General features: G+C 40.3%; 1 protein-coding gene across 5 annotated transcripts in view; it reads left to right on the forward strand.

The window, feature by feature from the left end:
- Window positions 1-17,103, forward strand: part of LOC146372644 (uncharacterized) — a 61,548-nt gene that overhangs the window by 30,834 nt on the left and 13,611 nt on the right. For 2 of the 5 annotated variants that reach the window (XR_014802682.1, XM_084952578.1), the window contains exons 7-13: window positions 9,598-9,658; window positions 9,752-9,832; window positions 9,916-10,801; window positions 10,914-10,953; window positions 11,065-11,125; window positions 11,236-11,365; window positions 12,880-12,991. Coding sequence is in view for 1 of the 5 variants with exons in the window: in XM_084952578.1 (XP_084808704.1) it covers window positions 10,917-10,953; window positions 11,065-11,125; window positions 11,236-11,365; window positions 12,880-12,991 (340 nt within the window). In the remaining 4 variants the exon portion in view is untranslated. The other 3 variants (XR_014802684.1, XR_014802683.1, XR_014802681.1) reach the window with 3 other exon arrangements.

The following is a 17,103-nucleotide window of genomic DNA, read 5'->3' on the forward strand; positions in this document are numbered from 1 at the left end:
TGTCAGTTAATAGCAATTAAAAAGAAAGCTGATTCTTATTATTCCTAAATGGAAAAAGTCCATTATGAATTTTTGTTATGAATTTCATTTATCAATCCACCTCCTCACTGCTCTTTCCCGGTGCAGCAGCCAGAGCTGGATCAAGCAGCCAGATGGCTTCTGGTGTCATGAACTGGCTGCGTGGAGGCAGAAGAGGACCCAAACGCAAAACTCACGGAGACGAAAAGCTGAACTCAAAATCACTGCTTTATTGCAGGCTTCACAAAGAAACAGAACTAAACTGGGAATGCTAACAGAAGACCGAGGGAACACAGAAAGACACACAGGTTCGGGGAGGAGACATGGACGACGCGACACTGAACTGAGGGAGACATGCACATAAATACACAGAGGGTTAACGAGGGAAGTGGGAGCACACGGGGAACACAGCTGACACAGATAATCGTAACGAGACGCGGCAGGAGTGAACACAACATGACGCATACTGACGAGAGACTGTCAAAGTAAAACAGGAAGTACACAGAGGTTCAGACAGGAGGAGAGAGAGCACGGGGAGAACACAGACATAACGGGCTGGGGAAAACATGGAATAAAACACAAGGAGAGACAAGGCCTCAAATACACAGAGGGGCACACAGGGGGTAAGAGTCACAAGGGGAAAACACATAAGGAACAACGTAACAGGGCAACCCAGGAAGCATGGCCTAAATAGGGAACAAAATACAAAAATACATGAAAACTAAGAATACTGGGCCAACATGGCCCAGGACCATGACATCTGGAGGAAGACTAACTGCAACAAAGGGTCTCTGGGAGGCTGCTCAGGCACAGCAGCTGAAAAATCAAAGATGAAATAAAAACTGGACCTGATCATGGTGCTGGATGAGACAAAAAGTCTAGATGATAAACCAGTGTATGAATTAGTAACACTGATTATGATGATCATGTTTAGGTGGAAACTAGCGAGCTAACTTCCTGCTAACCTCTAACTCAGTTAAATTGAATAAACTCTGTTTTCATGGATGCCTGGATGTTAAACTTAGTTGTTAAACCTGGTAAAGCAGCAACACTGATCATTTTATTAAAGATGAAAGAAGTTAGACCGTTTTTAGCTCTCAGTGATCCCTCAGTGTTCGTTTGACTTTGGGACCTGAAATATGGCAGCTTTTCACTTACACATTTTTGAACCACTCATTCATAGAAATAGTTTCCAGTCAAAGATCTGGACAGATCCACCAAGTTCACAGTAGTTTTACAATTTTCTGCAGTGTCAAGTTCCCTGGTTAAATGGGCTGTCTGTGTAAAAAGCATAAATGGCTGTTTGTCTTGGTGTATTGGTCTTTTGCCAGCATGGCAAACTAGATCAATCTGCTGGGACATCTGATTTTAGGACAATCACTTGCTTTTCCAAAGGACACTGACAACCAGACATTAGATGCCACAGCCCTGGCCCACGGTATCCCCCCCATGCATGCGGTGGGCCTTCTGTAGAAAGAGAGCAGCTTAATGAAGGTGACAAGGTGAAAATAGGACGATTGATGTGCCGGTGCTGTGAGGGCATGTATAACACCACCTACCCAAGTGTTGAATATAAGGAGGCTTTGAAGAATCTACAATAATTGTGTGTTGTTTGTACATGAATCACAATGTGTTACTCGGTTACTTGGTGTTCGCTCGCTCTGCGGTAGAGTATCACTTCCTGTTCCTGCTCAAACACAGTGGTGTTTCTGAGTAGCTTATTTGCTTAGCAATTTAATTAACAACTTTTAAATACATTCTTCTTTCATAGTATAATCTTCACGTGCTTCATCCGAAGCACACTTTCTGTGTACTCACTACCTAATTTATAGCCAAAGTATTCACTCACTGTCTCTGTACTGTTTCGCTAGCTTAGCTTAGCTCGTAGCCGACTCGTTAGCACCATGGCTACTTCACCTGTCCCTCCTGCACTTTCTTGCTCATTGTGTCAGATGTTTAGTTACTCCTCGGCCTCCTTTAGCAGTAATGATATCTGTAACAAATGTAGCATATTTGCAGCTCTGGAGGCCAGGATTACTGAATTGGAGACTCGGCTTCGCACCCTTCATTCACCCGTAGCTAGCCAGGCCCCTGTAGCTGGTGCAGCCGAAGATAGCGTAGGCCCCGCTAGCTGTTCCCCGGCAGACCCCAAGCAGCTGGGGAAAGAGGGCGGCTGGGTCACGGTGAGGAGGAAGCATAGTCCTAAACAGAAGCCCCAGGTACACCACCAACCCGTTCATGTGTCTAACCGTTTTTCCCCACTCGGTGACACACCCGCCGGGGGTCAAACTCTGGTAATTGGTGATTCTGTTCTCAGACATGTGAAGCTGGAGACACCGGCAACCATAGTCAATTGTCTTCCAGGGGCCAGAGCAGGCGACATTGAAGGAAATTTAAAACTGCTGGCTAAGGGTAAACGTAAATTCAGTAAAATCATAATTCACGTCGGCAGTAATGACACCCGGTTACGCCAATCGGAGGTCACTAAAATCAATATTGAATCGATGTGCAACTTTGCTAAAACAATGTCGGACTCTGTAGTTTTCTCTGGTCCCCTCCCCAATCAGACCAGGAGTGACATGTTTAGCCGCATGTTCTCCTTAAATTGCTGGCTGTCTGAGTGGTGTCCCAGAAACGATGTGGGCTTCATAGATAATTGGCAAACCTTCTGGAGGAAACCTGGTCTTGTTAGGAGAGACGGCATCCATCCCACTTTGGATGGAGCAGCTCTCATTTCTAGAAATATGGACAAATTTATTAAACCCCCCAAAATATGACTATCCAGAGTTGGGACCAGGAAGCAGAGTTGCAGTCTTACACGCCTCTCTGCAGCTTCTCTCCTCCTGCTACCCCCCCAAAAACCCATCTCCATAGAGACTGTGTCAGCTTCCAAAAAGACAAAAAACAAACTAAAAACCAGCAACAAACAACTTAAACATAAACAATTACAAAGAAAGAACAGTACAGTATCCACATCTGAACCAAAGAGTAAAACAGTGAAATGTGGATTATTAAATATTAGGTCTCTCTCCTCCAAGTCTCTGTTAGTACATGACTTAATAATTGATCAACAAATTGATTTACTCTGCCTTACAGAAACCTGGTTGCAGCAGGATGATTATGTTAGTTTAAATGAATCAACACCCCCGAGTCATTCTAACTACCAGAAACCTCGAAGCACAGGCCGAGGGGGCGGTGTGGCAGCAATTTTTCACACCAGCCTATTAATTAATGAAAGACCAAGACAGACTTTTAATTCATTTGAAAGCCTGATGCTTAACATTGTCCACCCCAGCTGTGAAACTCAGAAACCAGTCTTACTTGTTATCATCTATCGTCCACCTGGGCCTTACACAGAGTTTCTGTCTGATTTCTCAGACTTTATATCTAATTTAGTTCTGAGCTCAAATAAAATAATTATTGTGGGTGATTTTAACATCCATGTAGATGCTAAAAATGACAGCCTCAACATGGCATTTAGTCTGTTATTAGACTCAATTGGCTTCTCTCAAAATGTAAAAGAACCCACCCACCACTTTAATCACACTCTAGATCTTGTTTTAACATATGGCATAGAAACTGAACATTTAACAGTGTTTCCTGAAAACCCTCTCCTGTCTGATCATTTCCTGATAACATTTACATTTACAATAATTGATTACACAGCGGTGGAGAGTAGATTTTATCAAAGTAGATGTCTTTCTGAAAGCGCTGTAACTAAGTTTAAGAATATAATCCACCCACTGTTATCATCTTCAATGCCCTGTACCAACACAGAGCAGAGCAGCTATCTGAACGCTACCCCAACAGAGGTCGATTATCTTGTTAATAATTTCACCTCCTCACTACGTACGACTCTGGATACTGTAGCTCCAGTGAAAACTAAGGTCTCTAATCAGAAGTACCTGACTCCGTGGTATAATTCTCAAACACGTACCCTAAAGCAGATGACTCGTAATCTGGAGAGGAAATGGCGTGTCACAAATTTAGAGGATCATCATTTAGCCTGGAGAAATAGTTTGCTGCTTTATAAGAAAGCCCTCCGCAAAGCCAGAACATCTTACTATTCATCACTGATTGAAGAAAATAAGAACAACCCCAGGTTTCTCTTCAGCACTGTAGCCAGGCTGACAAACAGTCAGAGCTCTGTTGAGCCAACCATCCCTTTAACGTTAACTAGTAATGACTTCATGAACTTCTTCACAAATAACATTTTTATCATTAGAGAAAAAATTACCAGTAATCATCCCACAGATGTAATATTATCTACAGCTACTCTTAGTACCATTGATGTTAAGTTAGACTCTTTTTCTCCAATTGATCTTTCTGAGTTAACTTCAATAATTACTTCCTCCAAACCATCAACGTGTCTTTTAGACCCCATTCCTACAAAACTGCTCAAAGAAGTCCTGCCATTAATTAATTCTTCGATCTTAAATATGATCAACCTATCTCTAATAATCGGCTATGTACCACAGGCCTTCAAGCTGGCTGTAGTTAAACCTTTACTCAAAAAGCCATCTCTAGACCCAGCAGTCTTAGCTAATTATAGGCCAATCTCCAACCTTCCTTTCATATCAAAAATCCTTGAAAGAGTAGTTGTCAAACAGCTAACAGATCATCTGCAGAGGAATGGTTTATTTGAAGAGTTTCAGTCAGGTTTCAGAGCTCATCACAGCACAGAAACAGCTTTAGTGAAGGTTACAAATGATCTTCTTATGGCCTCTGACAGTGGACTCATCTCTGTGCTTGTCCTGCTAGACCTCAGTGCAGCGTTCGATACTGTTGACCATAATATCCTATTAGAGCGATTAGAACATGCTGTAGGTATTACAGGTACTGCACTCCAGTGGTTTGTATCATATCTATCTAATAGACTCCAATTTGTGCATGTAAATGGAGAGTCCTCTTCACACACTGAGGTTAATTATGGAGTTCCACAGGGTTCAGTGCTAGGACCAATTCTGTTTACATTATACATGCTTCCCTTAGGCAGCATCATTAGAAGACATAGCATACATTTTCACTGCTATGCAGATGACACCCAGCTCTATCTGTCCATGAAGCCAGATAACACACACCAATTAGTTAAACTGCAGGAATGTCTTAAAGACATAAAGACCTGGATGGCCGCTAACTTTCTGCTTCTTAATTCAGATAAAACTGAGGTTATTGTACTCGGCCCTGAAAATCTTAGAAATATGGTATCTAACCAGATTCATACTCTGGATGGCATTACCTTGGCCTCCAGTAACGCTGTGAGGAACCTTGGAGTCATTTTTTGACCAGGACATGTCCTTCAACGCACATATTAAACAAATATGTAAGACTGCTTTCTTCCATTTGCGCAACATCTCTAAAATTAGAAATATCCTGTCTCAGAGTGACGCTGAAAAACTAGTTCATGCATTTATTACTTCCAGGCTGGACGACTGTAATTCATTATTATCAGGATGTCCAAAAAACGCACTGAAAAGCCTTCAGCTAATCCAAAATGCTGCAGCAAGAGTACTGACAGGGACTAGAAGGAGAGAGCATATTTCTCCTGTTTTGGCTTCCCTTCATTGGCTTCCGGTTAAGTCCAGAATTGAATTCAAAATCCTGCTCCTCACATACAAGGTCTTAAATAATCAGGCCCCATCTTATCTTAATGACCTTGTAGTACCATATCACCCTATTAGAGCACTTCGCTCTCGCTCTGCAGGCCTACTTGTTGTTCCTAGAGTATTTAAAAGTAGAATGGGAGGCAGAGCCTTCAGTTTTCAGGCCCCTCTTCTGTGGAACCAGCTTCCAGTTTGGATTCGGGAGACAGAAACTATCTCTACTTTTAAGATTAGGCTTAAAACTTTCCTTTTTGCTAAAGCATATAGTTAGGGCTGGACCAGGTGACCCTGAATCCTCCCTTAGTTATGCTGCAATAGACGTAGGCTGCCGGGGGATTCCCATGATGCATTGAGTTTTTCCTTTCCAGTCACCTTTCTCACTCACTATGTATTAATAGACCTCTCTGCATTGAATCATATCTGTTATTAACCTCTGTCTCTCTTCCACAGCATGTCTTTTATCCTGTCTTCCTTCTCTCACCCCAACCGGTCGCAGCAGATGGCCGCCCCTCCCTGAGCCTGGTTCTGCCGGAGGTTTCTTCCTGTTAAAAGGGAGTTTTTCCTTCCCACTGTCGCCAAAGTGCTTGCTCATAGGGGGTCATATGATTGTTGGGTTTCTCTCTGTATCTATGAAGCGCCTTGAGGCGACTTTTGTTGTGATTTGGCGCTATATAAATAAAATTGAATTGAATTGAATTGAATTGAATTACTTCAGAGGTGTGATGTTTTCAGGGGTTTTTCTTTCTGCGCTGCAGAAAATTGTAAAACTATTGTGAACTTGGTGGATCTGTCCAGATCTTTGACTGGAAACTATTTCTATGAATGAGTGGTTCAAAAATGTGTAAGTGAAAAGCTGCCATATTTCAGGTCCCAAAGTCAAACGAACACTGAGGGATCACTGAGAGCTAAAAACGGTCTAACTTCTTTCATCTTTAATAAAATGATCAGCGTTGCTGCTTTACCAGGTTTAACAACTAAGTTTAACATCCAGGCATCCATGAAAACAGAGTTTATTCAATTTAACTGAGTTAGAGGTTAGCAGGAAGTTAGCTCGCTAGTTTCCACCTAAACATGATCATCATAATCAGTGTTACTAATTCATACACTGGTTTATCATCTAGACTTTTTGTCTCATCCAGCACCATGATCAGGTCCAGTTTTTATTTCATCTTTGATTTTTCAGCTGCTGTGCCTGAGCAGCCTCCCAGAGACCCTTTGTTGCAGTTAGTCTTCCTCCAGAAGCCATCTGGCTGCTTGATCCAGCTCTGGCTGCTGCACCGGGAAAGAGCAGTGAGGAGGTGGATTGATAAATGAAATTCATAACAAAAATTCATAATGGACTTTTTCCATTTAGGAATAATAAGAATCAGCTTTCTTTTTAATTGCTATTATCTGACAGTCAGATAACCAGCTTTTAAAAACATATTCATAAACACTTTGCAGTCAACAAAATTTGCACAGAGGTTATAGATGAAATAAAAGTATCACGTGTTTTCTAGGTGTGTTTATAACTCTGTTATTGTACATATTCTGTGTTATACATCATAATCATTCCAGTCTTTTTTTTTTTTTACTGTTTTAATCTTTATAAAACGGTTATTTATTTATTTATTTTTGTGATTTCTGCTGCCCTACTGGTCTGGTCTCTCTTGAAAGTCTGAGAATGTGATATTCATAATAAAAGGATTTAAAAGTTTACTGCCAAAAAATGATTGCACTTCATAACAGAAATGTGCTAACTGGCTTGAAATAGATCGAAACTGTTATGAGATTGCTTCAGGGAGCAGACATGACACCGTCTTTTAGGTTTCGCCATCACTTTGTATTATGCGCACAACACCACCCTCCTCTGGCTTCCACATGAACTGCACCTTAAACATCAACTGTTTACAAATGTCATGACACAAACAAACGTTTCATTACCGTAAATCACTTTTTGGACTGCGATCACTTTTTGGCACAACATCGGCTCTGATAACATTTAAAGCACATTGAAAAACTATTCTTTAATGCTAAAAATCCATTATCAATTGTAATTATTTATTAATTTAAATTTCAGATATCGATCTTCATTTTTGTAAACTGGTGAATTAATGATTTTTTAAAGAATTAAAACGACAAAGTTTGGCAATATATTTTTTAAAAAGGATGAATAAAACAGTAAAATAAAATGAGAAATATATATATTTTTTAAAAACTGTGATAATTAGACGAACTTTATTTTAAATATATACAATTGATTTTCGGTGACACTGGGTGTCATGGTGATGATGACGTGTTTGAGTGCAGGTATAAAAGCAGGAGGCAAAATGGGAATTCGGGTTTCACGTTTGAGCGCAAACAGGAGCTTTTTCCCACTAGTGCTGTGAAAACTCGGATTTTTCAAACTACAGCTAACGTTTGAAAATCTTCAAGAAGGATTTGCAAAATGACTTCAAACTTCAGTCGCGAGATGCACCTGATCTCCCTTTTCATTGAGGAGGTGATAGATCAACGCTATGGTGAGTACAGCAGGCTAATATGTCAGAGTGCTAGCAAACAAATACAACTTAGATTTTTGTCTTTTATTGTTTGGAAGTAGGACTTCATGAGTGTTAACATTTAGGATGAGATGTTTCATACTTGAGTAACATCAATTTTAACGTGTGCCAGTACACTATAAAGATGGCGCCATGTTTTTTTTAAATTGCTAAGGCATTGGAGGACGCTGACGTCAGCGCGCGGGCCGTTTTTGCATGTAGAGGGTTTGAGTTGACATGTTTGGGCTGCTGGCGCTGAGTTATACGTGAAAGTTTCATAGATTGTGAATGTGTAAAGCTGGAGAATGGAGTTTTAAAAGTTCACAGAGTCGCTGGATGAGTTTGAGATTGAAACAGTGTGTGCCTGCAATAAGGAGGTGGGAGGTTTCTCACCTAAATGTAGCTGCTTTATTCTCAAAATATCGATGCTCAACTAATATGAAGATATTACTCCTTAATGTGAATGCGTATTAAAACCTCAGTGAAAGTCCATGCAGCCTTACACAACATGAAAACTTTTACCAGGTGAACAATGTGAAGGCTTTCATAAACAATGAGTTCTGCTGGGAGCTTCTTACTGTTTGTGTGTGGAAGAGCTTATGATGATGTAAAGCCATGTCTGGACAATTTAAATTCAGGCTTTAATTTGTGTGATCACATGATTAACGTAGACACACGCTTTGCTTTCTCGTAGCTGATCTGGTGAGTCCAGTCACTGCACCTCAGATGGTCGTCATTAACTTGAGGAACCGTGAACTGAACAGGAGCCATCTGGACTCCATGCCCCCCCTGGTCCTCACTCTTTACCATAACCTGGTGACTGGGTCCAAGGACTTTCCTGACATACCTTTTAAAGGATGGTCCTACCGGGACCAGGTGACGACACCATTTGTCGATGTGAGGCAGAGCCAGAGAGAGAACACCACTCCTTCTCCTCCTACAGACTCACCAGCTGGCATGATGCTGCCGCCTGCGGGCTCCAGCTCTCATCCACGCTTCCTGACTCCAGTTCTTCCAGAGAAAGCAGATCTTGCTGTGCTGAAGGCAGATCGGAGGAACTGTGTCCGCACCCTGACTGTCGACGGCCTCCCCATCACAAGAGTCATCTCCACTGTTTACCGAACAGAGGACACTGAGATGAAGAACCGCTGGAGAGTAACAGACTACAGCGCGGACGGCAGAGTTCTCACTTCGGTGCTCTGCCGTGTTCTAAATATGTCGGCAAAGCGTGCTAAGAGGAAGGCGGAGGAAGAGAGCAGCATCCGGAGCCCGACTCAAGCAAGGAAGCGCTTGAGATTATAATATACAGTGAAGCATGTCGAACGTCAGCAAGCCTGAACAAAGTGGTAAGTAGTAAATAGTGCTTAAGGTTGTTTCTAAAATAATGTCCTAAAATATTTGAAAATCGTCGAGGTTTTAACTTTTATTCTTTCTTTTCTGCCTCTTGTTTCTAAAAGTCAGGAAAAAGAGTCACGCTGCGAAGAAACACCACACAGAAGATTTTCCCTCAGTAAAATGGTAAATATATTCATCTTGTTATGACGTTTGCTCACAATAACCAGGAGTGTTTCTGAAGTGATTCACTTTCATTTGGTGTTGTTTGATCCAAAGACAACTGAGGGTCTTCAGAGCAGCGTGAACGGCCGTCACCTGAGAGCAAGACAGTCCTGGCGCCTTTGTGGTTCCCTCCAGGTACTCCAGCTTCATCCCACAGTCCAGAGAGATGCAGTTAGGTTGAATGTGAGTGTGAATGGTTGTCTGTTTCTCTGTGTTAGACTGACCTGTCCAGGTAGTACCCCCGCCTCTGGCCCCATAACAGCTGGGATGGCTCCAATCTTGAATTGGTGAAGCAGAAGAAATGGATGGAAGGATGATCCAAAGAGAAACATTGAAGGCCCTCTCACAAAAAAAAGATAAGAACTCATTTTACACATTGTTGAAACATCCTGAAAGTTATTTGTTGTGTTTAGAAACTTGTTGAACTGTCATTAGAGTTTGTTTCGACTTGTTGTTCATTTCTTATTCGGTTCAGCTGTGTTTCTATGTGTCCTTAGTTCCCATAATCAGCCTCCTGTGTGTAAATATTGTGTCAGTCTCCCTTTGTCCCTTGTCAGAGTGTTAGTCTCCGTCTCCTCGTGTTTCCTTGCCTCAGTAGTTCTGTTTCCTACAGTTTTCCCCCAGTATAGGTTTTGGTTTGACTTTTTCAGTTCCCTTTGTCAGTCTTTGTATTTGGTATTTCCTCATCAGTCTCATCACTTTCCTCTCCAGAGAGAAAACAATAAAAAGACCCGAAGAGACGTCTATGCAAACGCTCTCATTGTGAAAGATAAGTATACATCCAACTAATCTGTGACTCTGTCACAGCTCTGATCAGCAATTCTTTCAGGTTTGTCTGTTTTGATGATGTTATTAATTGTTATTATCCTTTATCCAGTTAACTTTCAGAGAGGAGCGGAGGGAGGAGCGAAGAAAAGATAAGTATATATTGATTTGATATTATTATGACAGCTCCTCCTCAGTGAACACTTCCTCTAGTTGCTGAAATCATTTACTAATTTTTTTCTTCCCATTTGTCTTTTGTTTTTCAGAGAAAACAGAGGAGCCAAGGTGACATTAAGACCTAAGACAGGACGGATTGAACCCTTTCTGGTAAAAAGATAAGTATTCACTCTGCTTTTAATCATAATATTGATAAATATCTAAAATTCTGCTCACCTGGTTGATAAAGTTACTAAAATGATTCCCTCTTTTCTGTCATTTGTCCTTTAGAGAGAAGATGAGGAGAGTGAACGTCAGCAAGCCTGAACAAAGTGGTAAGTAGTAAATAGTGTTTAAGGTTGTTTCTAAAATAATGTCCTAAAATATTTGAAAATCGTCGAGGTTTTAACTTTTATTCTTTCTTTTCTGCCTCTTGTTTCTAAAAGTCAGGAAAAAGAGCCAAGATGAGAAGAAACACCACACAGAAGATTTTGCCTCAGTAAAATGGTAAATATATTCATCTTGTTATGACGTTTGCTCACAATAACCAGGAGTGTTCACGTTGTTCTGAAGGGATTCACTCTCATTTGGTGTTATTTGGTGTTTGTCTTTGAAAGGAGAGGAGCAGTAACGACACTGGGAGACAAACAACAGGATGATCCAAAGACAACTGAGGGTCTTCAGAGCAGCGTGAACGGCCGTCACCTGAGAGCAAGACAGTCCTGGCGCCTTTGTGGTTCCCTCCAGGTACTCCAGCTTCATCCCACAGTCCAGAGAGATGCAGTTAGGTTGAATGTGAGTGTGAATGGTTGTCTGTTTCTCTGTGTTAGACTGACCTGTCCAGGTTGTACCCCCGCCTCTGGCCCCATAACAGCTGGGATGGCTCCAATCTTGAATTGGTGAAGCAGAAGAAATGGATGGAAGGATGATCCAAAGAGAAACATCAAAGACCCTCTCACCAGCTTTCATTTATTAAATTTGTCTTTACTGAACGATTTCTGGTGTGTACTTGCGTTGATACTCAGACAACAGCTCCTCTTTCTGTTTGTGCTGGAAGATTCAGGCAAACACATATTACATATATAGATTGTTATATGACACAGTTTCACATTTAGTGCTATATGATAATGATAAGGTCCAGTTTAATAGTATTGCTAGTGTCTAATGAAATGAACACGTGATTTTCAGATCCAGCAAAGTGAATATTTTTCACTGTGGATAAATTACATGGAAACGTTTAATGAGTCATCAGCTATTTCACTACAAAGATGATGTGATTAAAGGTTCTCATACATGCAGGTCAGAAGTTTTGCTCCATCCTGGATGTTAAATGCTGATCAATGTTTACACATATCTGCACATTTCTAACAGCTCATTTCACAGGTCATCAGTCTCCTGACTGCATATGCAGAGTTTTATCATCACGTGTTCATGGCAGACAAACATAATTATGAATTCTTGTTTTAGTTCCATTCAGTCACTCAACATCAGGTGTCTGCTTGTCCTGAGCTGTGAGAACTACAGTGAGTTGCTTTCCTCTTTAGCTTAGTATTAATAAACCAGGTCGTAGGTGGGCACCTGCATCAAGGAGTCAAGAAGCACATTTTATTGTTTAATGGTGAAAATAATGGATTGTTGTTCATTTCTTTAATGGAAAGACTGAAAGTGCGGCCTGGTGTTGACTTACACTTATTCAAAGTGATGAAGTACCAACAGATACTAAAAGTCACAGCCTGAAACACGTCAACTGCTTTATTATTTCTAGTTATAAATAAACTGTCAGTTTATGGCCCCTGTGGCTCGATCAGGCCCCTTCCGGGATGTGGAGATATTTATTATTTACTATAACTTATGCTTATGTTGGTTTTTGCTGTGGTTTCGCTACTGTGTTTTTCTCTTTTTGCTTGTTTTTATTTTCCCAGCAGGTGATCAGATTTTTAGTGTCTTCTCTCTGTGTCTCTCTTCTCCTATTTTTTGCTTTCCATCTCCTTCTGTTGAGCATCTTCCCAACTTCTCTTTTCTTCATCTTCCTCTTTCCCATCCCCCAGTCCTGTCCGTTCTGATTGTAATCATTTCAAAGAAAAGAAAGAAATAATAAAGAGCTAATACACTTTGACAATCAAGTGGACCAGTGTGGCAAAAGCTGTAATGATCCATTTGGGAAAATAAATCTGTTGGACTGGTAAACTAATATACTATAATAATACGGTATGAAAAATGGCAAACATGAGAATTCTGTGTGTTTTCCTTCTTATCTGCAGACTAACAGTCCACAGGTTTGGTGCTCAGACTCTGATTTGTTCCCTGGAGATGGAGGAGAGAGAGGACAGCAAGGTGAAGGAGAAGGTGGTGCAGCTCAGTGTCCAATCAGGAGTGAGCATCTCTATATATGTATATAGAATATATATATTTCAAGTTTTTGTTTTGAGTTTTTGTTGTTTTTTGTTTTTTAAAGCAAACACTAAAACTGTCACCCACACCTCTGAAGATAAAGATAACTAATCATAAATAAAGGGAATATTATCATGATGAGGACACTATCAGAGGTAGTTCAGGGAACTGTTATACTTCAGATACCAGAAAAATCGTTTTTCTTTTCTTGTTTCTTTGGCTTGACTTCATGGTAGGCAAAATGAAGAAGAGTGCTTGATTGCGCCTAAGTAAGTAAAAGCTGCATGGCAAAACAACACACACCTTCACTGCAGATGCATGCACAGAAACCAGTATTTTTTCTACCTTAAATATTAAGTAGTGTGTGTACAGTAGTCAATATAATGGGATGTGTCCTAAAGCAGCGAAAAAAGAACTGAGTTCTTACAGCATTTTGCAATATTTAGGATTTTATTGAACACTTTTACCTTTCAACATTTGTAACATTAATGAGTAATGAAGCATTGCAGAATAATCCTGTGTTTTTGATTATTTATTGTACACTACAAGTAAACAACAATAAGTTAAACATCTGTCAGAAGCTTGGATACATTTACTCCTACAAGGATTTTACTCTTATGAAATGTAAAAAGAACACTGAAATTATATTTTACAGAACACTGAAATTATATTTTACAGAACACTGAAATTATATTTTACAGTTTTTCACATAAACAGTTTTGCTTTGCTTACAGAAACTATAACTTTAATCTCTTTAATCTCAGCCAAACCGATTTACTCAGGAACAAATAAAATACTAAAAAAAAAGCCAAACGATAACATTTTTAAGTTATCTAAGTGACTTATATATGTTTAATGTATAAATTCTTTTAATTGCTAACAAATACTTCAGTCAAGATATTAGTGTTGAAGCTAAACTCATACAGAAGAGTGATTCCCAGCTTTTTAATTTAACACTGGCATTGAAACTGCAATGAAGCTATATTTGGTATTGATAGATACCCAAGGCCAGGGTATCGGTATTGTCAGTGCTGTAGATGGTGTATATTTCAATAATTCAGACTGCAGGCTGCTATTTATATACATATATAAGTGATAGGACTTACATATGACTGGGTCCAAAAAAGGCTTCAGTAGTGGAAGGATGAGAAAGTTGTTTGGCTTTACTGAGCCAGCAAAACATGTCCTGTTAAAGTTCCAGTTTCTTTGTGTCTCAGTAGATAATATATTTGTAAATATTTGATGTCTTTTCACTTTAACAGAGCCAGTGTTATCTTCAGTATCACTATAGTTAGTGACAATATGAACGTTGAGTTGAGTGGAGTAATATCCATTCCTATTGGTCCAGTCTGTAAATAAGATAGGTCTGTAGTTATGTCTGTTCATCTGTTTATCTTTTGGGTAAATTTTGTACTTATGAGCACTTAAAACTATTTTTTGTTTTAAACTGGATAAAGAAGAATTGAAGAACTAAGAAGCTAACTTGCCCTTTTACCCTTGGACTTGGCTCTTCTCTGTGAGGGAGCTTGAGGTCTTGTCGAGCTGAGCACTTGAAAGCGGTTTAAATTAAGAAGTTTGGTGCCAGTATTCCACTGTCCTTTGAGCCAGTGCCTGTAGGGCTTTTACAGGTGAGCTTGAACACATCAACCTGTGATGGAAGGCCTGCCAGTGTTAATTCAGAGCAGAGATGTGAAATATCCTGACATGGTAAAAGTCCTCTCAGCAGCCCAGCGCTGTTTGATGTGGGAGCCTCGGAGCAGTGTGATAGAGAAACGCAGCTTTCTACTGCTGGTATCACAGTTTGCCTTCAGTAAGACCAGAACACTCAAGTTCTCAGCAAAAGTGAGAATGCTTTCAATGAAAATAGGAACAACTGTAAAATTTAACAGACCAGTGCAAACCTGAGAATAGCAATGTCATGTTGATTAAGACTTTTTAAGGCTTTAGGTAGCAAAGTGAGGTCATAAAAACACCGAAAACATCTTGACAAACATGCGCTGTACGACCTTAGAGCATTGTTTATCAGGTGTTATTAGGCATATATGGCAGAGCTTATTTGCAGATCGTGACTGTTGCTTGCTCTTTATCAGCACCCGTCGGGCTCTTTCAGCATAATCAATTGTCACAAGTGATATGAGTGGAATCTAGATACAGTCCTCCTGTTGTGGGAGGAAGTAGAGTAGGTCATCTACTAAGTTATAAGTTGCTCTTTGATGCATCTATTGGAGTATGAATGTGTATGTAAACCATAGATAAAAGTGCTTGTATGAAGTTTTGGGTTTCCTAAACTGATGTTTCATAATAAGAAACAGCTGCTGAAGTCGAGCTTTACTACCATTACATGTATGAAATGCTGAATGACACTTGGCTCCTTTGCTGCTGACACACTGTAGCTTTAAAAATGACCTGTAATTCTACCGTTTACTCTGTTAGCTTGTAGCATGTAATCAGAGTACCTACCGAATATACCAGACGCTGGCAGTCCAGCCCTGTGACTTGGCAGACTGTGGCTACTGTTTGGGTTATTTTCCTCACTCGTTTCTCATATGAGGATAGGAAAGTGTAAAAAAGCTGTCTTGGTGTTACGACCGTGTTGAAAAAGTTAATACCTAATTGAAATTGTGTACTAGTACACACCTCTGTAAAGTGAAAAGCACAGTTTCAAACAATTTTCCTGTTAATCCAAGATCATGCGGTCAGACTTGAACCTTAGCATACTTTTGATCTTGAGGATTAAAGTTTTTCCCAGGCTTTTCCCTCTAGTATTTTCTTTCCATAGGAAAGGAAACCAAGCTGTCTTTTTCTTTTCTTTTTTGTCTTTCACCGTCTGGAGTCATCCCTTGAAGTCCGTTTTCACCTGACACAGATGACGATGGCACATCATTTCAGCAGCTCTCTTCACAGTTTTGTGTTTGTTTTGTTATATTTGTTTCTGCAGTAAGGTGCAAGAGTATATGATGTAAGGTGATCTCAGCTTTAACTACCTTTAAACTAAGCCAGTTTTATGGGCTCAAAATGTGGTCATAAATATTTTGTACTTTTAAAAAAGATTTTGATGTGTAAAAAAAGATTTGTGTGTGCGTAAAAAAGATTTGTGTGTGCGTAAAAAAGATTTGTGTGTGGACTTAGCCCAAAAAACCCCCTGCAAGTTACAAGTACGAATTTTGACCCTATTGTTCTTCCTTTCATCTGATTGGTCAATGTCATGTCAATCACAAATGTAACAATCCAATCAGAGAACAGATGGGTTTGGCTGTCGGAGGGGCGCTTTTTTTGAACTGCAGGTCTTTGAAGGGAATAAATGCCCTTTTACATGCCAACCCAGCGTTTTCCTTCATCACCACGAAGGAAAACAGTCTGTGGTCGTCCGAGTTTGGTGATTTTTGTGTCACAGGTCTACGTGTTTAATATAGGGACTTCCACAGCCTTTTCAACAGCGCTGCGGACCATGGGGTGGCGGCGGGCAGTGTTTTGGAAATGACAGTCTTCATTACAAAGCTTTCTTCGTTATGAATTAGCATACATGTTTTTATTGAACATTTGAAGAACCAGCAAAAAAAACAGAAACTCTTGTAGAGGACATAAAGTCAGAGATAGAAAAGACAAGGAGCAGGTGCATCTAGTACAGGTAGAGCTGCTGCAAAAACCCACAGAGCCCAGCAGCCAGCGCAACAAATTCTGGATCCTTTGCTTTTAGTTAGCCGTTAGCATTAGCAGCACATCCTGCGTCCGATGTGAAAGGACTTTTATGCTGCGCACTGTGACTCACAGCAATGGTCCCGGGTCAGCCCTGACTTTGTGTTAAACTAATCCTGAAGTAATAATGGTATTTCTAACCACTGATATAGCACAACTTTATCCTTTCAACAGCTGCTGAAAGTTAGGGGACCTAGCTGCTATCGGATATTTATATAGAGATCCTCCAGCTTCAAACTGCATTACCCTTCAAGGACCTGCAGTTCAAAAAAGCGCCCCCCCGACAGCCAAACCCATCTGTTCTCTGATTGGATTGTTACATTTGTGATTGACATGACATTGACCAATCAGATGAAAGGAAGAAAAATGGGGTCAAAATTCGTACTTGTAACTTGCAG

This window comes from Perissodus microlepis, chromosome 15 (genome assembly GCF_051167445.1).
Source record: "Perissodus microlepis isolate ML-2025 ecotype Zambia chromosome 15, ASM5116744v1, whole genome shotgun sequence".
Lineage (NCBI taxonomy): Eukaryota > Metazoa > Chordata > Actinopteri > Cichliformes > Cichlidae > Perissodus > Perissodus microlepis.